Here is a 25,153-nt window from a genome sequence, read left to right as displayed (position 1 = left end):
GGAAACAAGGAAGGGAAGATATAGGAAAAAAGCCAGAATGTTGTTTAAGGTGTAAGATTAATAATTTGTAATTTCAAGGAGTACATATGTATAGAATACTTCAGCCTTAAAATGTTTTAAAAACTTTAAAAATAGTGAACTATAAGTCTTGGTCCAGAGTTACTTAAAGATGGAATAGCAAAGATTTTTGTCAAAGAGATAATTAAATTTTCACTCATTTGAGCTATGATCTACCCAGGTAAAATATTAATGTATGAAATAGGAAACCTACTTACAAGATACTTTTTAGGGGGTAAATAGTTATTAAGTAATAATAGCAACTAAATTAAATGTTCTTAGGAATTTTTAAATAGGGTTTAATTCATTTGGAGCACAATTTTATACTTAAATTTATTATTGGAAATAGACAAATTTTAAATTTGGGGAAATGTTAATTGCTATTACATTAATACTTGCAAGTGTCTCTGAAGGCATCTGAGTGCCTGAAGCCTGACAGAATGAAATAGGGGATTACATTTATATTTTGAACAGCAACAAAATAGTCTAATTTTAGTACTACTTGATATTTGTGCTCTGGTAGGGATTTGAGGAACTGAACACCGATTCTGGTTTTTAAGACTTACACTGAGTTGGGATTCTGTTCTTAGTTTCTTCCATGGGCAAGTCTTTGTTTTATAAATTAAGTTCCTTGATGGCAAGTTATTTCTGTTAAACTTAATTATTGTATTTTGTTTCTACCACTTTAAATTTGCTTAACACATTAAGTGCCCTGTCAGTCACCAGTGACTGACACTATATTTTCCGTCCGGAAGACAAAACAGGCTGGCGCTTAACGTGTTAAATGTGGCTGAGTAAAGGACATTTAACCTCGGTATAAATATTTGTCAGTTATTCAACACTCTCCGTTGTGTTGAAACAAATGCATTTGTATTTAAACAATGTACAGAGTAGATACCCTCCCCCCATCTCATCAAGAACCAGAGTCGAACTCTTTAAACTTCAAAACATTAACCTTTGAATTGCCAACAAAATATGTTTAAATGAATTGTATATTTGCCTTAGTAAATAAAGAACATTGTACATTTTAGCTCTTGTTGAAGACTCAGATGGTCATTAAGAATATCCATTTTAATAGTGTGGTAAAGTGGTTTAGAGATGGCGAGTTTTGTCCCTAAGCTAGGTGAACTCAGACAATTTTGCCTTTTTTGAGTTTTTATGTATGTTTGCTTTTTATACTTTGTTGTCTCCTGTTATAAGTTGTTATACTTTGTCAGAGAGCTATCTGCCTTTCCCTGTTTTTGTTTTTTAAATCTGCCCATTTTCAATTTCCTAGGAAACTGGAAATCAGGTTACTGATCTTGTTAGGATTTGTTTGATTTAAGAAAATTTAGGGCTCCTGAGAGTAGGGTTCTGTGTGCATAAAATGCATGAGCTTTTAAAAGTGCTTTCGTGTGACTTATTTATTTGGGCCATCTGTGCTTGTTCTATATACAGTTGACCCTTGAGAAATGCAGGGGTTAGGGGCACTAAAACCCCCATGCAGTTGAAAGCCTTTGTGTAACTTTTGACTCCCCAAAGACTTAACTACTAACAGTGTGCTGTTGACTGGAAGTGCTATTGATAACATAATTGAGAGACACAATTTGTATGTTATTTAAGTATTTCATACTTTGTCCTTACAATAAAGTAAGCTAGAGGAAAAAATGTTATTAAAATCATAAGGAAAATGCATTTACAGTATTTATTGAAAAAAAAATCACATGTGAGTGGACCTGTGCAGTTCATACATGCCTGTGTGGTTCAAGGGTCAGCTGTATTGGTTTGCTCCAAATAATGCTGAACAAGTTAAACTGGGAAAGGAAGTATTAGTCTGTATGGATTTAGACTGCATATTCACATATCTAACTATATGTTTTCATATGTATATACATTACCTCTGTTACCATTAATTTATAAGTACTTGAGCTTAACTCATTTGAACTTCACAAGCCCTCCTCAGGTATTACCCATTGTACAAGTCTTAGGTCTGAGTTCCACAGCTATGAAAAACCAGAACTTTTTTTTTTTCCCAAATACTTCGTGAGCATAAATAATCAAATGGTCTGTTTTAAGGGAGTTTGGTTAAAATAAATGCTAACTTTGCCAAATTTTCAGTATCCCTTGCCTCTAAATATCTTCAGGGGGTGGGTGGCTAATTTGACCTAGGGATGGTAGTAGTTTCTTTTCTGGATCTCAGGCATACATTTGCTTCTGGCCAGAAATCTTATTTGTAAAATGTGAAAGATAACATAAAAGTTTCAGCCTTTGAACGAATAAAGTAATTTAAAATTTTTGGTCACGCTTAAACTGATAATGTTAGTTTGCTCTTTGAGGTAAAGTGAGAAGTTTGGCTTCCAGCACCTGTAAAATGGATTCTGTATGAGAGTGTATAGGACTGAACTTCTTACTCTTATGAAATGGAATTGTATGAATTATGCTTCAGTTATAGTCTGTTTTAAAAATACTTAAAATAGTTATTTGGTCTTTTTTTTAAAAAAAATGTGTTTTTTTATTGATTTCAGAGAGGAAGGAAGAGGGAGAGAGAGAGATAGAAACATCAATGATGGGAGAGAATCATTGATTGGCTGCCTCCTGCATGCCCCCCACTGGGGATCGAGCCCGCAACCCGGGCATGTGCCCTTGACTGGAATTGAACCTGGGACCCTTCAGTCCACAGGCTGACGTCTATCCACCGAGCCAAACTGGCTAGGGCTAGTTATTTGGTCTTGATGGTGTTTTCTAAAAACTTGCTCTTTTTCTAATTTTTTTTTTTAATCTTCACTCGAGAATACTTATCCATTGATTTTTAGAGAGAGGGAAAGACAGAAATATTGATGTGTTTCTCTCACATCGATTGTTTGCCTTCTGCATGTGCCCTGACCAGGGTCTGGGCTGGGGAGTAGCCTGCAACTGAGGTACATGCCCTTTACAGGAACTGAACCTGGGACCCTTCAGTCTGCAGGCCGACGCTGTATCCATTGAGCCAAACTGACTAGGGCGCTTTTTCTTAATTTAAATGGAATTGGAATCTGCATAGAAATCAAATTTCCTCAATCCTCTCACCTTAGTGATGTCTGCTTCTTTGTTACAGAAATGTATGCTGTTACTTGAAAAAAGTCATGAGGCCTAACTTCAGTATTAATTAACTTGGCTTTGTTTTTGCTACCTTTTATTTGAATTAAGAAGCATGATGTGTTTGATACTGCTTTTTGAAGATACTGATGTAATATGCAATTTTAGTGATCCTGTTTTTGTGGCTACAACCTTGCTTGGTGCTTTATTTCCATTAAAATAATTTTGTTCTAATGTACTGTATTTTAGTGAGCAGATTTTTATAGGTAAAGTGCTCCACTGTAGTCATTGAACCAAATTATCAGTTAGTGTTTATTCAGCATTCTTGAATGAAGCTGCTTTTTGGGTAATTATTCATAAAATAAAATATTACAGAAGTATTAAACTTGCCAGTGGTTATAGCAGCTTGGAAATTTAGCTCTTATTATTTTATGTACATTTTGAGATTGCAATTTCCCCCTTGCTAAGTTGATGCTGATACATAACTCATGAAGCTTATTATCTTACGGTGTTAATATCCAGCACAAAGCACTTAAATTAAATAAATAGCATGTTGTCTTTATCTTCAAAGGCATTATATTGTACTTCTAGCAAGTGCACCAACAGAAAAGCAACGCCTAGAATGGTAAGTACAAGATTAGACTTTATAGAAAAAATAAACTTCAAAATGAATCAGATAGCCACAGAACGCAGTAGGAGAGGGGATGAAGTTCCTAAAACATCCAGTTTGGTTTTATTCATAAATGACACTTTACTACTTATAATGGAAGTATAGGAATTTGGGGTTTTATATACAACTTTTGTTTGCTTTAGATCCATGTATAATTTCCTAACTGTTTAAAGTATGTAAAAAAAAATACTTTAATTTAGCATACTATTTTTTTTCTTTAAATATTTGTGAGGATATGTTTTGTAATCTTCCTAGTTTGAAATGTGGTTTGATTATCTTCTCCCCTGTTTTCTCTTCAGCATTTTTGGGTGGAGCATAAGGCTTTGTTTTATCTATGGGGGTCCAGACAGTTGAACTGCCCCCTGTGTGTTTAAGTATGATCTTCAAAATACTGCTTTACATAAACATTTGGTTTGTGTATTTTGCTTTATTTTTTAAATTTACAATTTTTATTAATACTAAGTGACATTTGTTTAGGGTGGGCTTGGTGGAATCGAAAATCCGAATCTTGGTTGGAAGTTTGGAGAAGAATGAATTTATTACACTGGCTCATGTGAATCCCCAGTCATTTCCAGCGCCCAAAGAAAATCCTGACAAGTAAGCAGTCTTCTATTTTAATTTCCTCTTCCCATTTTTAACTTTTACTCAGAGAAGCATTTATAGGCAATTTTTAATAACTGGAGTCACTTTTATTGATTATATGTGGCTCAAAACCAATTTGAGATTTACAGTTTAGGTTTTCCTGATCAGAAACACTGAAGAGAAAAATTATTCCTAGAGAAAAACTACCACTGAAATACATTGTTTTCTCTGATAATTGTAATGATTAGGTGCTTATTAATGAATTAAGAATTAATGATGTTTTGCAGATCTGCCTTTTAGCACTCTTTCTTAACATCTTTCCTGTCCTGTTTTGTGCAGTGGTTGTCAGAATAGCTATTACAGCAAACATCAGTCTTTGCATTTTATCTTAATTTTTAAAAGAGAATTTACTTGGATTTGACTTGTGAAAATCTGACTTGTATTCTGGAACATTGAGAAGATATGATAAAAGCAGGCTCACTTCATATTTTAAGGGTTTTTCATGGGTTAACTTCTGGTTTGATTGATAAGATCCTATATGTATTTTGTTGCATTTTGGAGAGTGAAGTGAGTTTTCATAATAAGCTTTTTAAAAACAGGATTAAAGAGAGATTGAAAATATAAATAATGGATCATTTAAGAGTGTGCTTGTAATAGAATAGCTGTTATTCTGATTGCTTGTACAGATTATTTTCTTTTTCAATCATGTAAAAGAGTGTGATTTGAGCTTTGTAGACTTTTTGTTGTTGCTGTAGTCTTAATTATTGAAAGACTACATGCTCCATTCAGTAGATATGTCATTAAATGTTCAAAGGTATGAAGTACCCTTGTTCCAGCTACTATGCTGTAGTCAATTTGTTCATGTGGCCTTTTCAATTAAGTTTTAAAAGTTAAAGTAATATATTTTAAGTTCTAGTTAAATTTTTATTTGAAGGATATAATTTGTTTCACATTTTTCTACAATATGTTAATTCCGTTCCTTTGTTGGTTTGAACATAATTTTTCTTTGTTTACAATGTCTCTGGTACTTTAGGATCATCATTAAGAAAATTGGCTATCAGTACATAGATAATACAAGTATTATTGTCCTAGTGCTCAGATGGTGTATATATTAATACTCTGATGGTGTATATATTAGTAGAAAAGTAGAGGGCAGGTTTCAGGGGAGGACTTTGAGTCTTAATGGAATTTGGGCTTAGAACTTTACTTAATTTGCTTATACATTTATATTTCAAGTCTTTCCATATATCTCACTGTGATAACTATTTTTATGAAAGCTTGGTAAATTATATTAGTACTCTTCTTACTTTTCAGGGAAGAATTTCGCACGATGTGGGTGATTGGATTAGTGTTTAAAAAAACGGAAAACTCTGAAAATCTCAGTGTTGATCTCACCTATGATATTCAGTCCTTCACAGATACAGGTATAGCTCTACTTGGACAATCAAAACGTACTTGCATATTTGAATTTGTCTTCATATTTCATAGTGATATTTGTAATAAATATTAAAATTTCCTGGGAATAGTGAACACTAATCATAAAAATAATCTTATTTTTTTGGATTTATTATTAGTTTCCATTTTCTAATATATAAGTGATTTTTTTTCTATTATGGTAGACCTAAAGTTAAATCAAACCATTTTAAATTTGATTTGTTCACAATTACTTATTAGAAACCACCTGAATATTTGATTGTCTAAAAGACCGACTCTGTGCCTGACTGCCTTAATTATCTTACACCGTAGGAATTTCTGAAGCTAAACTTTTGGTAGCCTTGGGGAAATTTATCCTCTGTCAAATATAGACTCAAGTGTTTATTCATGATTAGAGCTGCATTTCAGATTGACCTATATGTACCCTGAGATATAATATAGTATATAGGTTAAAGTCCAAAGGGAGATATAGTGGACAGAACTAAGGCTGTATAAGCACAGCTTTTCAAGGGAGTGGTGAGTATGTGTAGAGACAATGATGAATGGCATCTTTTTTAGGGACTAATTTTTATTTTCAAACAACCTCCCCACCCCCATTTAAAAAACTCTAGTATGTGTCATTTTCACTGTCCTCAATAAAGAGTTCCCCCAAGGATATTCAGATTTAACATTAGAAGGTTTTTTACATCCTTAGAGAAGGAGAGACAACAATTTTTCTAATTTGCTAAAAAGTCAGTATCATACATTAAATGTAAAGGAGAAATAAAGGTAAAAGAATATGTATTTCAGTATGCAAATGCCTAGGTACAGTGACTAGAAGATCCACTGTACTCAGCTGATTACACCTATGTGTAGTCACTAGCAGTGTGACATCTGTGAATTCCTACTGATCCAGGTGTTACCTGTTGTGATTCAGAGACCAGCAGCATTGCAATTGGTGACATAATAAAAGTTAATGTTTTAAATTGAACAAACGGTGATCTCTTGATATATGTGGTAGTTGCATTCCTGGAAAATTCAGATTTAAAAAAATATTTTTTTTTTGTAAAATTGAGTTCAGTTTTTCAAATAATTGATAAGTATGTTTTTTTATCTTTAGGCATGTAAGTAGGACATGGTCCAATTCTTCATTGTGAGGAACTCTCCACATTGAAGGATATTTAGTGTCCATATCAAGTAATAACCCTTAATTATTGTGACAACAAAAGCACTCACACAGGCTTTCAGGAGGTGATTTGGAGGGTGCTGATGACTATCTGCTGAGCACCACAGAAGTGTGTTTTTCCAAAGTAAAAATTCTGATGTCACCTTAAACCATTTGTGAACTAAAAAATCATGTAGAGATAAGTGAATTAGAAAATTTGTTTTGTACTTTGCATCTAAGTTGAGCTGTTTATCAAAGATTGTATTGTAAAGATTTTCAAGGCACTTTCAGGTATTTTTGGGTAGCGAATATTTAGTTGTCCTGTATCTTGAACATTTTAATGGAATACTTTGTGAGATTTTTTTTTTAAATAAAACAAAGTTTAACTTGTTCAAAATCCAAAATGTTACCTCCACTCTCTTCCAACTTTTCCATATGGTTTTTTGTCTCAAGTTTTGGCAACTGTTTTCTTGTAGTTGTTCAAGCTAAAAATCTTGGAGTCCTCCTCTCTTGTTTTTCTCAGATAGTAAGTCCTCACTTAATGTTATCGATAGATTCTTGGAAACTGTGACTTTAAGCGAAATGATATATATAACAAAACCAGTTTTGTCATAGGCTAATTGATACAAACATGAGTTAAGTTCATACTGTATAGTTCTGGTTTCAAAATCATCACCAAATTTCTAAATAAAGATCCCAAAACACATATAGTGTTGAACATTGAAATAAATGTGAGCTATACATAACATTTAAGGAAGATTAATAAAAAGTAGTAAGATAATTATTTCCACTTATTCCAATTCAAGGTGACTGGTGACTGGAGCCTCTCCTGGTAGCTCAGGGTACCAGGTGGGACCCATCTGGACAGGACACCCTTCTGGTGCAGGGCACACTCACACTCACTGAGACTGGGACAATTAGACACGCCAGTTCACCTAACTGTACAGCTCTGGGATGTGGGGACACCGGAGTTCCTGGGGGAGACATGAGGAGAAGGTGCAGACTCCACACAGGCAGCAATCCTGGCCAGGAATCACCCCCCACCCCCACCCCCACCCCCACCCCTTTTACCAATGGTATAATGAAACGACGTTATTTGAGGAACTGCTGTGCTTGATATAAATCCATTAAAAATTTTTTTTTGCCTCTGCTTTCAGACTACATTGCGATTTCTGCTGCTGTCAGCCTAGTCTGGGTCACACTTACCACTTACTGCTATTGCTATCATATCCTTGTACTGCCCTTGCCCACCTTCAGCTATTTCAATCAATAGCCAAAGCATGTCTCGCCTGTTCAAAACCTGTAATGGCTATCCATGCCGCTTGGAATAAAATCCAAGTCTTTACTGTGGTTTACAAGCCTTTACCTGATCCGACCTCTCCTTATGTCTGACCTCATTTTTTAGTATAAGTTCAGAATTCTTTATTCATCTGTCTTGGAGCCAGAAAGTAATAAAGTTAGTATCATTTCAGGGCCTGGAGCAACATTTTTAGCCAAAGAATTTCTACAGGGAACTATTTGCTAGTCACAGTAAGCACTGGTGGAGATCAAACAACCACAAATAGATCAGGTCAGGGTTTGTTGCCAGACGAGTTTTGGCGCCAATCTTATGAAAAACTTCTGTGTTGGGTGGGAGTTTTTGGGATTTTAGAATTAGATAAAGGATTACTGATCTCTACTTTTCCTCCTTCCCTGTGGCCTTTTTGTTGTTCCTCGAACATTCCAGGTATGCTCTCCACTCAGGACATTTTGTCCTTGATGTTTGCTCTTCCTGGAATGCTATTCCACCAGGTACTGTCAGATCACTTCCTCACTCTCATTTAAGTCTCCACTCCATGTAATCTTAGTTTCCAGGCTGAGCTGCTTTTCTTCCTACTCAATTTTTTCCATAGCACCTATCACCATCTGATATGAAATAGTTGACTTTTGAGCAACACAGGTTTGCATTGAGCTGGTCCACTTACACGATAAAGATCACTTGCCACCACACAGTTCAAACCCATGTTCAAGAGGCCACTCCGTGATTGGGAATCCACGTGTGGAGGGCCAGCTAGAGTTCTCTTTGTATTTTTGACTTCTGGGAGGTCACTGTACCTAACCCCTGTGTTCAAAGGATAACTTTTACTTAATTTTCCCCCCCTGTTTATTACATTTTTCCTACTGGAATGTAGACTCTGAAATTATTTTAGTCTCTTATTCCCTGCTATGCCCTGTGTCTAGAGCAGTGTGAAACGTATAGCCACTCCATAATTATTTGTTGTTGAACTCAGTGAATGAATTTTTCCATTTTTGGAACCCTCTGAAACTAAATTATTTGGATTTATTTATTTTTAGCATATTATTTTTGTTCCTATGACCTCTGTTGTTTGAGTTATTTCTGTAATAGAAAATGTTACTACTTGTCTTAAAATTTGATCTTGCAGATTCTTGAAAAGGTATCTTTAGGCATATTTAAATAAGTTTGACTTTTGTTTTGCTGAATTGGTTACATACTTAGATTAGAATTTAAAATTTTACTGGTAGCATTAAAGGGTATGGGCTTAAGAACCTCTTTTTCTCCAATCCCACTGTTTCTTAAAGAGCGACTCTTTAAAGTTACCACTTTAAGAGTTTTGCACTGGAAGAATTCATATACCTTGTGTTTTGTTGTTTGTTTTTCATTTTGTAAACCGTCTGGTAAAAGGACTTAGTTTGCTCAGGTAGTGAATTGTCAGAGTAGAGATAGGTTTTCACCTGATTATTGTATACATATGAAGTATCGATGTATAAAGGATGATCCCTGCTTAGAATAGCCTCTCCTGGATGAGTTGAACTGCGTTATTAAAATGTTTTTATTTCTTGTAACAATTTCCTAATTGTGTAGTTTATAGGCAAGCAATAAACAGCAAGATGTTTGAGGTGGACATGAAAATTGCTGCAATGCATGTAAAAAGAAAGCAACTCCATGAACTACTACCTAATCATGTGCTTCAGAAAAAGAAAAAGGTAAATTTAAAAAGTACTCACAAAAGTATTACTAATATAATATTTTATGTGTTCAGGCTATCAGAACTTCAGAATTGTAGACTCAGTGAATAAGTTATATTTGAAATAGTCACAGCATTTAAAAATTCTGTTAAGTGGAGCAGTTGCATTATATGAAATCTTTTTCCTAACCAGGTTTTTTGCACACACTTGCTTCAGACTTTAGATAGATTAGTGGGGATGCTTTGTATCCTTATTTTATATATACTTAGATTCTCTTCAAAATCTTTTCTTAGCCATTTAATATCCCACATAAGTATTTTCCATTTTTTAAAAAAGTAAACAAATTCAATTAGGTATTCTGTAGCTCAAGTAAATTAGAAATCAACTTTCATTCATAGAACCACTTACAGTTTTTTAGTTTTTGTTTGTTTTTCCTATATTAAGTTACTGTCTTTGAGTGCTTTGCTTTTTAAGAAGCAGGGCCACCATTAGGATTTACATGTGGGTATAAAGTTTAGTTTTCAGAAAATTATTCTTTTCCATAGGATAATTTACACTATTAAATTACCATGTTGAAATCCTAAGTTGCTTTAGAGCCGTGGTCAGCAAACATGCGGCTCTTTGGCCCCTTGAATGTGGCTCTTCCACAAAATACCAAGGCCTGGGTGAGTCTATTTTGAAAAAGTGGCGTTAGAAGAAGTTTAAATTTAAGAAGTTTGGCTCTCAAAAGAAATTTCAATCGTACTGTTGATATTTGGCTCTGTTGACTAATGAGTTTGCCGACCACTGCCTTAGAGCATTAAGGAATCCTTTGCTTTGGAGAGGCTCATTGATTTACAAATATAATAAAGTTTATTGTAGAATAATTTAAAAATGTGTTAACAATTACTTCTAATCCCAATAGCTAGAGATATTCATTGTTAACATCGTGTTATTATTAGTAGACTTTTCTAATACATTTATGAATGTATATTTAAGCCCTCAGATTTAAGATCCATGTAATTTCATGTACTTTTTAATTTGCAATGTGTTTTGTATTCAGTGTGTGTTTAATGTACCATTCCTTTCTCCTTATTTCTCCCATGGAAGAGCTATAGTTTGAAGGCTTCTTAGAAGTTAGGAGTACGTGTCTTTCAAATCTATGCCTTTTATAGTCAGCATCACACTTCTGATTTTCATAAATTTTGATTTGTACTTTTTAGTAGAAATCATATGTCAAGTAAAAGACATGTTTCATAAATCTGGATAAAATACAGATGTATTTGAGTGAATGTTTTATTGATTGCAGCATTCAACAGAAGGTGTCAGATTGACACCTCTGAATGAGAACAGCCTCGACTTGTCTATGGACAGTGATAACAGCATGTCTGTGCCTTCACCTACTAGTGCTATGAAGACCAGTCCATTGAACAGTTCTGGCAGCTCTCAGGGGTAAGGAAAACAAGGGAATGGAAGTGTAGTGGCTATTTATAAACATATTCGATTGTTGTTAAAATCATCTATTTAGAATATTAATTTTATTCCATCTTACAATATTTTTAAAATAGCCATTTGACTTAGTTTTGCGGAAAGTAATTTGTCCTAACGTGTCATACTTGTGTTCCATATGTCTTGATACAAATATGACTATTTGTGCCATAACCTCTTCAATTTCATGTACTGAGACGCCTACTGCCTCCAGTGAGCAGTGTGGTGTGTGTGCTAAAGAGAACAGACAAGAGGGACAAAATTACCTTGCTGTCCTCGAGCTGCTTGTGCCTATGTTGTGGGGGAACATATCTATGAAATGTTAGGTACCTTCTAAAGAAGGTGAAGATCTATGTGGGCTGGTTTATGCTAGGGAAAACTTTTTTGAAGGATTGAGTGACTCTTTAAAAACATTTTAAGCAGCTAAATGTTTTTATTATGAAAGAAATATATGGCTGTGGTACCAAAAATTAGAAAACAAAAGCCATATTTATATTTAACTTCTATAAGTGTATCCTACAGATTTAAAAAAAATATATATATGTGTATATATAGATTGATTTCAGAGGGGAAGGGAGAGGGAGAGAAACATCAATGATGAGAGATAATTATTGATTGGCTACCTCCTGCATGCCTTCTACTGGGGATCGAGCAGCAATCTGGGCATGTGCCCTGAGCTGGAATTGAACCAGCGACCTCTTGTTGCAGGTTAGGACGCTCAACCAAATGAGCCACACCAGCCAGGGCAGATAAGAACATGTTTTAAGAACCGTTCTAATAGGGTAGTCACTAGTCATGTGTGGCACTTTACATGTAATTAATATTAAATAAAGTTAAATGTTCTGTTTCTCGCTGCCCATATTTCATTTGTGTAGTGACTACCATATGAGATAGCGTAGATAAAGGACATTGTTATAGAAAGTTCTATGGGGCAGCACTGCTTTAGAAGGTTTGTGTGCTTTTGATGGTTGGTTATATCTTCTTATATGAAGTCAGTTACTAATGTATATATCTGAGAAGTAAATCTGAACAATTCTTTACTTTAGAAAATAATTTCACAAAATTTTGTGACTGGATTTTATGCTTCTCTGTTTACTTGTCAACGTTTTTAAACAGCAGAAACAGTCCTGCTCCAGCTGTGACAGCAGCATCTGTGACCAGCGTCCAGGCCGCCGAAGTTCCTGCGCCGCAAGTGGATCCCAGTGAAAGCTCAGGGGGCAGGGGAATTGGTCTGACAGGTCAGAGGGTACTTACGTTACACGGAGTCTCAGCCTTTGCTTTTTGTTTCTGTGTTTGTTGTTAATCCTCACCCGAGGATATTTTTTCCATTGATTTTTTTTTTTTAGAGAGAGTGGAAAGGAGGGGGAGAGGGAAACATTGATGTGAGAGAGACACATTGGTTGGTTGCCTCCCACCTGGGATCATACCTGCAGCCCAGGTAGCTGCCCTTGATGGGAATTGAACCCACAACCTTTTGGTACACAGGCTGACCCTCCAACCACTGAGCCACACCAGACTCAGCCTTTGTTTTGAAAGATGGCTTTATTAATTAAGTAGTTTGAATTCAGTTTTTTAATGCCATTTTAAATATTTGCATGCAAAGTTATCAGTGATACCAAATGTAGAAAAATAAAGCTTTATTTGTACCTTGATGTTGATGATTTAATTTTTATGTATTAATGTTTACTTATTACTTAGGTACATCGAGCGAAAGCATTCCTCAAACTGCCACACAGCCAGCCATTTCATCACCACCAAAGCCTGCGGTCTCCAGAGTGGTTTCTGCAACACGCCTGGTCAACCCACCACCACGACCTTCAGGAAATGCAGCAACAAAAATACCTAATTCCACAGGAGGGGTCAAGAGGAAATCTTCACCTCACAGAGAAGAAAGTCCCAAGAAAACCAAAACAGAAGAGGTACCTATATATTAGTTACCCATGAGAACACCAGCTTAACTGTTTGAAAATCCAGCAAAAGAAAATCTTTGTGAGCCAAAAATGAGAACAGGAAGGAGGAAAGCTTGTAGGAAATGTTTAGGAAGTGTTGCCTCTTCCTAAAGCTGTGCCTCTCATTCCAGCTTCTGTAGCATGTCTAGTTCATGACGACTGAGCGTGGACTTACATGGCACCTTCATTTATTGCTCTCATACAGCTGGCTTTTATGGGTACCGATTTAAACACACACACACACACACACACACACACACACACACACACACACGTCTTTATTGATTTCAGTGAGGAAGGGAGAGAGAGCGAGATAGAAATATCAAGGATGAGAATTATTGATTGGTTGCCTCCTACACGCCCTCCACTGGGGATTGAGCCCACAACCTGGGCATCAAAACATGACCTTCTGGTTCATAGGTTGACGCTCAACTACTGAGCCACTCTGGCTGGGCATGGCCACTGATTTGTTCATAGCTTTCTTGGACATAGTTTTTGTTTCTTGATCCAAATGGGATTTTGGAGTTTTTATACTGTACTTGGTAACGATGGAGTGGTTCTAAGGGAATTTCCTAATGGAATGACTGACCAAAGTTGTAAAGTCAGATTCGTTTGGGGGCCTTGAATGATTATTTTCTCTTAACTCTTTAGGAAATTTTCTAGCAATACGAACTTTTTATAGTGAATAGTTTATCTCGTCAAAGTCTCAGATAGCTTTAAGAAAACCATTAAAAGTATACATTGATTTTAAGTGTGTACCTTAGGCTAGAAATAGCCTTGTTACACAATTTCATTGATCCCTGGAGTGACTTGTGTTGTTTCCTGTTAGTGAGGCTTTCACCATTGCCAGAGAGGTGACAGTTCAATTGTTTTATTCTCTAGGTTATTCTGAAGTTTTTTTGTTGTCGTTTTAGGAAATAGTCACTATTAATGAAATATGAATAATTTGATGAATTTTGTCACTCTTATGATTCTGTGAATGAAAAATGGTTTCAGTATATTTTAAAACATGTATTCTGAAAACCTGTCTGTGTCTGTTTAATGATCTCCAAAAGCAGTGGTTTTCAACCCTGACTGTACATCAGAATTACTTTTTCAGGTTTTTTGTTGTTTTTTTTTCTTAACAGAATTTAGGGTCTTCTCCAAATACAGAGTCAGAAACTCTCCAGGAGTTTAGGCCTGGGAATTTCTTCTTCCTTTTTTTTTTTACAATAAGGAAATATTCATTAATGTTCCTGTGTAAAACTTAATTTTTTTTTTAAAAAAAGAAAGAACTACCACCAGACGGGGATTAGTTTAGTCCAGTGGTCGCCAACCTTTCAGACCTCGTCAGCGGACCACCGGTTGGCAACTGCTGCTCCAAAGGTTTCCTTAAACCAGTGGTTGCCAACCTTTCGGACCTCATGGACCACCAGTGTTCCTCAGGCCACCAGTTGGCGGCCACGGGTTTAGTCCATCCCTTCCTCAGTCATCTGTTTCCCACCTCTTCCAAACGCTCTATAAAACAGTTGGAGGCAGGGACTGGGTGGGGAAGCAGCCAACCTGAGTCCCTGGGAACCTCTGAAAAGCCCCATGCTCCTGGATTGTGTTGTGCATCAGTCAAAGAATGTCCTGGTGTGGGTGTGATTCCACATTTTGTCTATTGTTTGGTGGTGCCAGAGCATTTCAGAATTCACATTTCTTTTACCTTAGTAAAGTATGTGCAAGCATAGCTCTAGACCCGTGGTCAGCAAACTGCGGCTCGCGAGCCACATGCGGCTCTTTGGCCCCTTGAGTGTGGCTCTTCCACAAAATACCAAGGCCTGGGCGAGTCTATTTTGAAGAAGTGGCGTTAGAAGAAGTTTAAGTTTAAAAAGTTTGGCTCTCAAAAGAAATTTCAATCGTTGTACTGTTGATATTTGGCTCTGTTGACTAATGAGTTTGCCGACCACTGCTCTAGACACGCCATTTCCTTAATGTTAATTGGTTAATTTAAAAATATATATATATTTTATTGATTTTTTTACAGAGAGAAGAGGAGTGGGAGAGAGAGAGTTAGAAACATCGATCAGAGAGAAACATCAATCAGCTGCCTCCTGCACACCCCCTACTGGGGATGTGCCCGCAACCAAGGTACATGCCCTTGACCGGAATCGAACCTGGGACCCTTGAGTCCGCAGGCCGACGCTCTCTCCACTGAGCAAACTGGTTAGGGCTAATTGGTTAATTTTTTAATGATTCTCTGTGAGCTCTAACCAAATGTGTACCAGCACAGTATTTGTAATTTCATTTGCTCTTACCTTGCTAGAAAACACTTACGTTTCATGTCTAGTTTAGGGAAGTAATAGGAATGTAGAGTTCTTAAAATTTTAAATGTGCACACAAGAGAATCATTTCATGTATCCATGTACCCACTGCAGCTTCAGGTATGAGCACCTGGCCAATCCCTGCACCCTTAGTTCTTTCAGCCTTTTCCACTTCCTCCAAACACATCATTTCATTAGTTTTTTTTTAAAACTCTTCTATCTAAAAGATAATGGTTACAAAAAAGAAAGTATAACAAAATAAGCGTAACCCACTTAGGAAAAAAATCAACAATTCATTAATATTACATATCTAGTCAGTGCCCAAAGATCCCTGATTGTGTCATTGATTTGTGTTTTTTAAAGTCTTTATTTGTCCAATTCTATATAATAAAAGGCTAATATGCAAATTCACAAACGGCAGAACAACCGCTGAAGGCAGGTGCTGCCCCCTGGTGGTCAGTGCGCTCCCACAGGGGGAGCGCCGCTCAGTCAGACATTCCCCCGAGGGCTCCTGGACTGCGAGAGGGCACAGGCTGGCGGGCTGAGCCTCTCCCATCCTCCCCCCCCCCCACCGCCTTCAGTGCACAAATGTCGTGCACTGGGCCTCTAGTCTATAAATAAGATCCTTGTTTAGCAATTGATTGATGTCTCAAGTATCCTGTAAAATACAGGTTTCTCCCATTTTTTTCTTGCAATTTTTTTTTTCTGTATAATTTCTCAATCTGGGGTTTGCTTGTTGGCAGCTCATTTTTATTTTGACTAATAAAAATGGAATTTTAAACTGTAGAAGGGATCTTAGGATCTTAGTTATAAGTCTCATTTCTTAGAAGAGAAACTCAAGGTTCGTTGGCTTTTTTGTTTATAAAGCTAATGAAACTCAGATACAGTATTAGAACCCAGGCCTAAAATCATGTTGTTAAATTTGAAGAAGATTGTTAAAAATATTCTAAATATCCTAATTTTGAAGCTCTCCTAAACTGGGTTTTTTATTCTCTGTTAATGAGTACTTGGCATTAGAAATTTTAGTAAATCAGTTCTGCTTAATTAATAATACACTAAGGTGTATGTAGGCAGGAGGGTTTTAGGTGTTGCCAGGTAGTTTAGTTCTGCTAAATCTGCATCATATGCTAAAGCTTTTCAAATATATATAAATGGCAGTAATGTAAAATAAAAATAGAAAAATCTGCCATATATATATATATATATAAACGATACTATATATGTTTTTTTAATATGATGCTATAAATATTTTAAAAACTTACGGAAAATTTCAAACATGTTAAAATTTATAATGTGCAGTCATGTCTGTATCACTAGCAGTTAACAAATCATTGCCAGCCTTCTTTCATCTACACATCTGCTCACTTCCCCATGTTACAAAGCAGATCCCAGGGCATATCATTTCAACCATAAATATTTCTAAAAATAAGGACTAATAAAAACACAGCTATAGTATATTTCACCACATATATATTTGTGTGTATGTATAAGTACACTTACCAATATTACCATAATGTCACATACCCAGTCAGAATTGAAATGGGCTCAGTAGGGATTTAAATTACTATTTGTTAAGTATGTATGTTTGAGGGATATAAATAAGGTTTTTATTGGAATTGGTTGATATTGCAATTAAATCTCTCCTACTCTGTAAGTTTATCCTGTGGTTTCTATGTCTTGTTTTGGAGCCAATTAAAATTAAATTTTAGTTCTGCCCAGTAAATAAAGCAGTGAAATTAGTGTCAAAATTATTTTTCTTAAGAAAGTGATGCTTATTAACATGTCACTACAGGAATGGGAAAGTATAGCCATTTTGGGCTTCCCCTGTTCCCTCTTTATAAAAAACGCATTGTTTTGAATAGAATTATAATACACTTAAAAATTAAGACCTGAGGAGAGAGCATTTCTTAAACTTTTTATTCAGGATTTTAATAGGTCTTACTAAGGGATTTTGTGGTTAATTAACTTTGGGAAAACTAAAGGGATGTTCTTTTTGGAACCGTGTGTGTGTGTGTGTGTGTGTGTGTGTGTGTGTACTTTAGGTGGTGGTGATCAATAACAGTTTTCGTCATGTTCTTTTTAATTTTGGCAGATACTACAATTTAGTATACTAATTAAATTTGTTAATATGGAAAAAAATTAAGTGAATCAGTAATTATTTTAAGGCCATACTTGATCTTACAGGTTAAATTATTTCATAACTTAAAAAAATTATGTAAGTTAAAGCATTGATTGGCAAATAATCTAAAATTTTCATTTTAGAGAATAAAGCTTTTCTTTTTAAAAACAGGATGAAACAAGTGAAGATGCTAACTGTCCTGCTTTGAGTGGACATGATAAAACAGAAACAAAGGTATACTAAATTTAGCCTTGGTGTACATACACAATTCAGAGGACGGAAGATGTAATAGGAATGTGTCTAGAATATTGTACTGTATTTTGTTCTATAGGTTGTTTCCAGAAGTGTCCCTTTTTAATGTTAATTTACAATGCTAAAATTAAATTCCTAGTGTTTGAGGCCCTTCTAGTTGCACTGTAATTTGTTGGGCACCTAACAGTATAGAGTGGTGAGTGAATTATGCTATGTACCTTTAAAGAACTTACAATTCTTTACAATTAAGTAAAGAAAATAAAAGGGAGAAGCAGTTAATTACATTATCAAAGTAATTGAGGATGGTGGGGTGGTGAGAGGCAAGAGAAGTTACTTCGTGACTGCAGAAGTAATGTAAGGCTTCAGAAAAGGGAGCTATAGTATTTGAGGCAGTCTCTGAAGGATACATAGGCTTATGGGCAGGCCACCCTGGGAAGATCACCTCGCTGCTGTGGGGAGAGTACGGTATGTTTAGAAAACTAGTTTTTTGCAGAAGGTTCTGACTAGAAGCTCAGGTTCGGGGGCTTGAAGCAGGGTAGACAGGCTGGGAAGAGATTGGTTTAGCCAAACCGTATTAGACTGGGAACATCATTTTTCCCCCCCAGAAATTGAAATATACTAAAGGTTAACTCTGTCCTTCTTATTGTAGAAAATTGGAAATCTTCTTTTCCAAAAATTATCCAGATTCCCATGATTGATATTTTAGCAAGTATTACTTTGATGTCTTTATAGCTTTGTCTGTGTATACTGCCAATGCCTTTTGCTTTTAAGTCTTTTTTTACTCTGTAAACCAAGAAAAAATTTCATGTCATTTTATAATCTAGAAAATGGCTGCATAGAATGCTATCTTAAAGCAGTTATAATTTTTTATACAGCCAGTTTCCTATTGTTAGCAATTGTTCCTGTTAAAAGAAAGTTGCCCTTTCCTGCTGTAGCATTGACTATAGTTAAATGGCTGCCATCATTTATGTTTATTTCATTTGAATAAATTAATTAAAAGAGGAATTACTGAGGCAAATAGTATGCTTTCTTTTAAAACTTGATACATATTGCCAAGCTGTGCTATAGAAACACTGCACTTTTTCTGTTTCTTACATCCTATTTTACCCTTTGTAATTTCAGAGGAGAAAATGGGTATTTCATTGTTCTCTTACTGTAGAAGTATTTTTTGTAGAAATTCAAATTTTTGTGTTTTTTTTTCATTTGTGTGTAAATATGTGCGTGTGTGTGTTATTGTTTGTGTGCACTGCTTTTGAAGAGTTGGAGCAGTGGGGTGACATGGCTCATTCACGCCTGGCTTGTGATTAACCTTAGAGCAGAACTGAGCGTTGATAACTGCGAATGGGAAAGAGAAACCAAAAGGAAGGAGGAATGTTTTAGAAACAGTTTCTACTTTCAGTTAAAGGCGTGGGAGCAATTTTTGTGCTTCTTAGTAATTTTATATAATATTGAATGGACTTTGTTTTTCACATAGCTAAGAGCTTGGGTTTATATTTTGTTAATCATTGTCTGAGCCACGTTTCATAATGTGCCTGTGCATGTCTTTAATTACTGTTTGCTTAAAATGTCCAAATTGGAGCTGGTTGGAAAGTCATGAGATATTCTGACCATGCCTTAAAAGATTAAAGTAGGCAAATAGAAATCTATGTGTACATGAAATGGGGTAATAACCTGCAATAAGCTTAATAGATGGTTTTGTAATGCAGTCGCATCTTTCTCTTAATCCTTCCTGTTTTCTAATATGTCTACTCTATTAGCCACCAAACCCCATTTTGTTCTTTTATTCTTTTCTAAGACTCTCTCGTCCCTGTCTTCTTTGTCTCACAGGAACAACTTGATACAGAGACAAGTACAACTCAATCAGAAACTGTTCAGACAGCGGCTTCTCTGTTGGCCTCTCAGGTACTAAGTGCAGAAAGCAAGGAGAGCTTTATAAATGTTGTGGAGATTAGTGTGGTATAATGAATTAAGATGAGCGTGTACGGAAGACTGATGAAAGTATCTTTGTGGAAGTTATTCCTTGCTAGCCTGTCCATGTGTTTATTGTAGTTCAGAGCCCAGGACTTGGTGGAACCTTTTTGTGTGCTGTTCACTGACTCATCCCCTTACACACGATAGTGCAAATCATTTAGCTCCTCATTAGTCAGATGCAGTGTTCATATAGCGGCTTTATTTAGAGGTCAACGTGAAATTTAAATTATGACAACTAAAAACCATTCTTTGTGGATTTCATTTTTACGAGGTTAATATGATCTTTTTATTTTTAAAATGTGTTTATGCCTCAGTTTATTTCTGATTTTTCAGTTATTTATTTAATGTACCCCATAGTTCTTTAAAATAATTTTTGCATTTGACATGGAAATTCTACTTGTGACAGTCCTCCCCCCCGCCCCCATTGATTTGTGAACTTACATTTTGTTGGAGAAATGTTTTCTTGAATTCCCCAAATTGAATATATTTCTAAGTGTAGGTCAAACTCTGACACAAAGTACATCTTTTCTTTAGCTAGAGGTTAAATGGGTAACCCTACAAAAGAACTGAGATAGATGATGGCTACAGTTGCTGAACGATCCAGCGATGTTTGCTGCTCTGTGGTTCAGAGTTATTTTAATGTGACAGTTCTAAAATGTGGTTTTGCTGGCTGTTAACCTATGTCACAGTCCCTAAAGGCAGTCTGCATATTATGTTTGCTCTTCTGGAATGTCTTTTATTTCAGAACCTTTATCTGATAAGATGTATTGGGGTAACTCAAACCACATTAGCAAGTGTTGGGCTTGATGTTGATACATGGACAAACCTGTTCACCCACCCGAAACTGTCCTGCGATGGGCCGGCAGCCTGTCAGTGTCCACATTCTCCTCGGGGAACCATTCCTAGTTTGGTCTTACTGATTTCGTCCCAGTGGTGATCAGTGCCCAGGGGTGTTTGCTTATTAGCTATTTTTATGAGGAAGTAGAATTTTCTTTCTAATGAAAAGATTCCTAGAGCTATTGAGAGGAAAATCACCCAGTTACAGGAGTGATTATGTTGAGGTAAAAAATGCATCTCTATATTTGGTGATATAAGGGGAATATTTGGGGTGGGGGTGATTAAAATATGGTGCCTGTGTTCAACAAAAAATCCTTATTGTTTGAAGATAAACTTGAAATATTTGTAGATGGAATGATAGGATCTCTGGGATTTCTTCAGCATAACCGGGGAGTGAAGGTGGGAGGACAGTGCACTCATTGGCTTTCATTTGACAGTTGATGAAGCTGCATAATGAACGCATGGGAATTCATCAGACAGTGCTCTCTACTTTTGTGTATTTTTGGAATTTTCTATAATAAAACATTTAAAAATTCATCTCTATGTTTTTGAATGTTAAAGAAGGCTTGTGATTTAATTTATTTTTAATATGAAACTTCCCTGAAGTTTAAAATAATAAAATGATTGCTCAGTTGTATGGATAATTTACAGGGTCAAAAAATCTTAAGTTTACTGACAATTGCTGCTCCCTGTGTATAAGGTGAACCTGAAGTATTCTCCCACATGGGGGTGCTGCAGTACCAGGCAGCACCACAGCCGATAGAGAGTGTTACTGCCCTGGTAACTACATGGTGGGCGATTGTTAGAGGAGTGTGTTTATAAAAGCTATGTTTGAAATTACTTACATTTTCTATACATTGCTAAAATGTTTCTACAAGTGTAAAAGATATAATTTCATAGTAATTCATATTTATTTGTATTGCGTTTTTAAATTTTTAAATTTTTAATACTTGTGCTAAGATCCCTCCATTTCTTAGGAATAAAGCAGTGGGAAAGTAAATCTCTGTTAAGTTACAGCGTTGTGTTCTTTGCTTTTGTCCTCAGAAAACATCCAGTACAGACCTTTCTGATATCCCTGCTCTCCCTGCAAATCCTATTCCTGTTATCAAGAATTCAATAAAACTGAGATTGAATCGGTAAAAACAACCTCAGGGGTCCATAAACAATATCTGCCAACTCAACCTGTTGTCTTCAAATGCTAAGAAAGGAGACTGGAGGGTACAAGACTAGACATGGCTGAACATGGATGTAGGTTTGTGTGACCTCCCTTACTGGGCTAATCAGCACTTGATCGGAAGTCCAGGTTAGTATGTGAAGCCAGGAGTACTATTATTATTGTGTTAGCAACAGTTGCATTAACTATTTTAAAAAATTACTGCCTTTGAAAAAAAAAGCAAAAAAAAAAACACACAACAACCCTCAAGCTATATTTGTATCCTTAATTGACCATCTGGATTGGGTATATGTTTGATGCATTGTTTGGAAAATTTGCGATACAAACTAGCATAAGAACTCCTTATTCTGATGATGCACTTTTATGTATTTTCGCTTTAGAAAGTAGTACTAATTTTAGATTTCAGCCTGATGGATTTCATTTTTTCTTGAAGAATTTCCTTTCTCATCAGTCCTCAAATCGGATACCGTTCTGCAGCGGGGTACCGCTGTGCTTGAGAGCAAGGCTAAGAGCGTGTCTAGTCAGTCCCTGTGAGGCAGCTGTAACCCTTCCGAAGGAAATGTCATTCTAAGATATGTGTTTGGCATTGAAAGAATAATTAGGAAATACTTGGTTTGATGGGGGTCATGATTAAGAAATGATATATTTGTTTTATTTATAGAATTGTTCAGAGTGCAGATAAATCAGCGATCAGCCAGCAGATCTTTTTCTTTGAGCTTATTAAAGCTCGGTATTCTTTTGCCTTTAGTCTGTGGTCTTTGAAACAGACAAAAGCATTTTGCTCCCTCCCCCTTGTTTTCCTTTTTCCCTTTCTGCTTGTATGCATAATGTTGGATTTTTTCCACACAAAACAAAATGCCAGTATTTTCTTAAGCAGTGGTGTGGAGCCAGTGACCCTGTGCCACGGGGCCCAGGACACTGAATTGTGGTCCCGTGGCCGGAACTCCAGGAGGACTAAGGAATGCCTGTGAACATGGGGTCCGCCTTGGACAGCACTCGATCCTACAAAGGAGGGATGTTGTACACTCCACAGAACTCCGGTCTGGAGCCAAGCTGATTTTCAGTTTTAAACGTGGGCAAAAAGGCGTTTTCTCCAAGAATTTTAAACTAATTTTTATTTTTAAATGGTTGACCAAATTTGTCAGTAAATTTTACATCTAGAAACATTTAAAAATCATTTCTAGCACTCACTTGACATCTAGTCAACTCTCTCTATGCCTTTTTCATTTTGTTTTATCCTGTCAGTAGATTAGGAACTCTTTAAAGAAGATAATTCCTCATAATTAAGCAGCAGAACAGCCATCTTCACGACTGTGAGGGATGCTAGATGTTGATAAACTTCTTTCTTAATCTGGACGAAGCAAACCTAACAGATCTTTCTGATGAGCATGTTTTATGAATCCTCCATTGTGCTTCATTCTGTCACATGCGCATTTTCTTGTTAAACTGCAATTACTTAAACTCTCCCCTGTCCTTCTAAATTAATTTTCCAAAGTTGGAGTGTAGTCTTCCCCGTAGGCTATGCATTAATTGAGGCTTTCTTTTCACCATACTTTATAACATCTGGTGTACCGCATTTCTGCTTCCCACTCTTCACCTGCACAGTCACGGGCCCTGTCCCCACCACCACAGGGAGAGGGTCACACTGCCGGGGGAGTGACAAGGGGCTGTGTGTTTGGTTAGCTTCAGAGTTAGATTGAAATTCAGGCACAGATTTAGTCTTGTCATTTGTTTACACATTGGGGGGAAAAATTCAGTTTATTCAACGTTTCCTGTAACTGCACCCAAGTTTTGCCACGCTGGGAACTTGGACCTTTTCTGTGTAGTGACTTTTTAATTCTAGTTTCATAACCTGGAGATCGGACTGTTGCTTTCGCATGATGTACGTAGTGTCTCATGACTCGAGTTTGCTTTGTTTTATAGTATCTGTACTCCTTGTATTTTTCAAGAGCTATTTTGTAAACAGATGATGTATTTCTCCATTGAAAACACAATAAAAAAAACAACAGCACAATCCTACAGTTGGCTGGTTTCTTTTGACTGACTTTGAATTCTTTTGTCTTTTCAATGAAATAATTGGTCCTACTTAACGTTTATATAGTAGAGCTCTAAGGGAAGATGTGCAAAAGAATTTATTGTGGTTACATGTAGAAAAGATATATTTCTGGTTAATTCATGCCAATAGCAGCCTGATATGAATTGATAGCTCACACCAGCAGGGAGGAAACCGTGAATATAGTTGCTATCTCCCCTTGCAGCTGTCCCACCCTCTAAGACATCTATTCCAGGAATGTAGGCAGTGCCCTTTTCTGTGTGTGTCGTCCTTGCGTGTAGACCGTGTGCCCTCCCTCTCAGAGCTGCTGGTTTTCAAGCCGTCGGTGCTGTGTCTCTCAGGTCAGCAGGTGGCACTGTTGTCTTTCAGTGAATGTGGGATCCTAGACCACCGCCAGCCAAGATCCTGCGTTTCTCATTTTATAAGCCCGAATCCGATGCTTTTCCTAAACCCTGAATGCTCAGCGCTGCATGTTTAACTTGGGTTCGGAGTGAACTGCTCTGTGTGTCTGTGATGGCCAGCCCTTGAGTGTGGTCATCTTCAGTGCTTGGAGTGGAGGGAGAGACCTCCTTACGCAAAAGCCATTATTAGGGGCCATGCGGCCGTGCACATTTCTTCACTCCTGAAATTCTAGTGCCTTCCCTGTGTATAAAAACATGACCGCAGTGTGGGGTAACGGTTCATTAAACATCCGAGACAGCTCATGAAAAGAGAAAGCCCTGTAAAAATCACCCGTGACTCCATGGATCACACCCACAGACCTGCACTTCTCCGCCTTGACACCTGCCCTGGACTGAGCGCCACACCCCGGAGCCGTGCCACCCACACGGCCGTTGGGCATTTCTCTCCTCTTGCTGAGTTAGTAAAATGGTCATCGAAAGCGCTGGGTGTATTCTAGAGTAGTTTGTACCTTTCTAATGGAACACACCTTTTTTCTCTCCACACAGAAATGTAGCGTTAATTCTGGCAGCACTCAAGGTGGCAATAAATGACCAGCAGTCCCCAGTAGTAGTGAGAGGACAAATCACTCGTACGCACAAACTTGCAGACCAAGCCCCGGAAGTAGTAACTTAGTGCACTTCGGTGCCTTTAAACAAAAAGAGCGCCTTCCTAAAACGGCACCGGCTGATCCTCGGGC

At 36.7% G+C, this 25,153-nt stretch overlaps 1 protein-coding gene across 7 annotated transcripts in view; it reads left to right on the top strand.

Moving 5' to 3' along the window:
* The window catches only part of PAPOLA (poly(A) polymerase alpha), a 58,257-nt gene extending 34,276 nt beyond the window's left edge, over positions 1-23,981 (top strand). For 2 of the 7 annotated variants that reach the window (XM_079769607.1, XM_079769611.1), the window contains exons 13-22: positions 3,683-3,736; positions 4,259-4,378; positions 5,678-5,787; positions 9,805-9,926; positions 11,197-11,339; positions 12,492-12,613; positions 13,074-13,294; positions 17,900-17,962; positions 19,808-19,882; positions 21,833-23,981. In XM_079769607.1, coding sequence (XP_079625733.1) covers positions 3,683-3,736; positions 4,259-4,378; positions 5,678-5,787; positions 9,805-9,926; positions 11,197-11,339; positions 12,492-12,613; positions 13,074-13,294; positions 17,900-17,962; positions 19,808-19,882; positions 21,833-21,928 — 1,126 coding nt within the window. In that variant the 3' untranslated portion in view covers positions 21,929-23,981. The remainder of the gene's footprint in view (positions 1-3,682; positions 3,737-4,258; positions 4,379-5,677; positions 5,788-9,804; positions 9,927-11,196; positions 11,340-12,491; positions 12,614-13,073; positions 13,295-17,899; positions 17,963-19,807; positions 19,883-21,832) is intronic. The other 5 variants (XM_079769608.1, XM_079769612.1, XM_079769609.1 and 2 more) reach the window with 5 other exon arrangements.
* The last annotated feature ends 1,172 nt before the right edge of the window (positions 23,982-25,153 follow it).

This window comes from Cnephaeus nilssonii, assembly GCF_951640355.1.
Source record: "Cnephaeus nilssonii genome assembly, chromosome: 4".
Classification (NCBI taxonomy): Eukaryota; Metazoa; Chordata; class Mammalia; order Chiroptera; family Vespertilionidae; genus Cnephaeus; species Cnephaeus nilssonii.
Note: the sequence above shows the minus strand (reverse complement) of the source record. Positions and strands in the feature narration are given on the sequence as shown.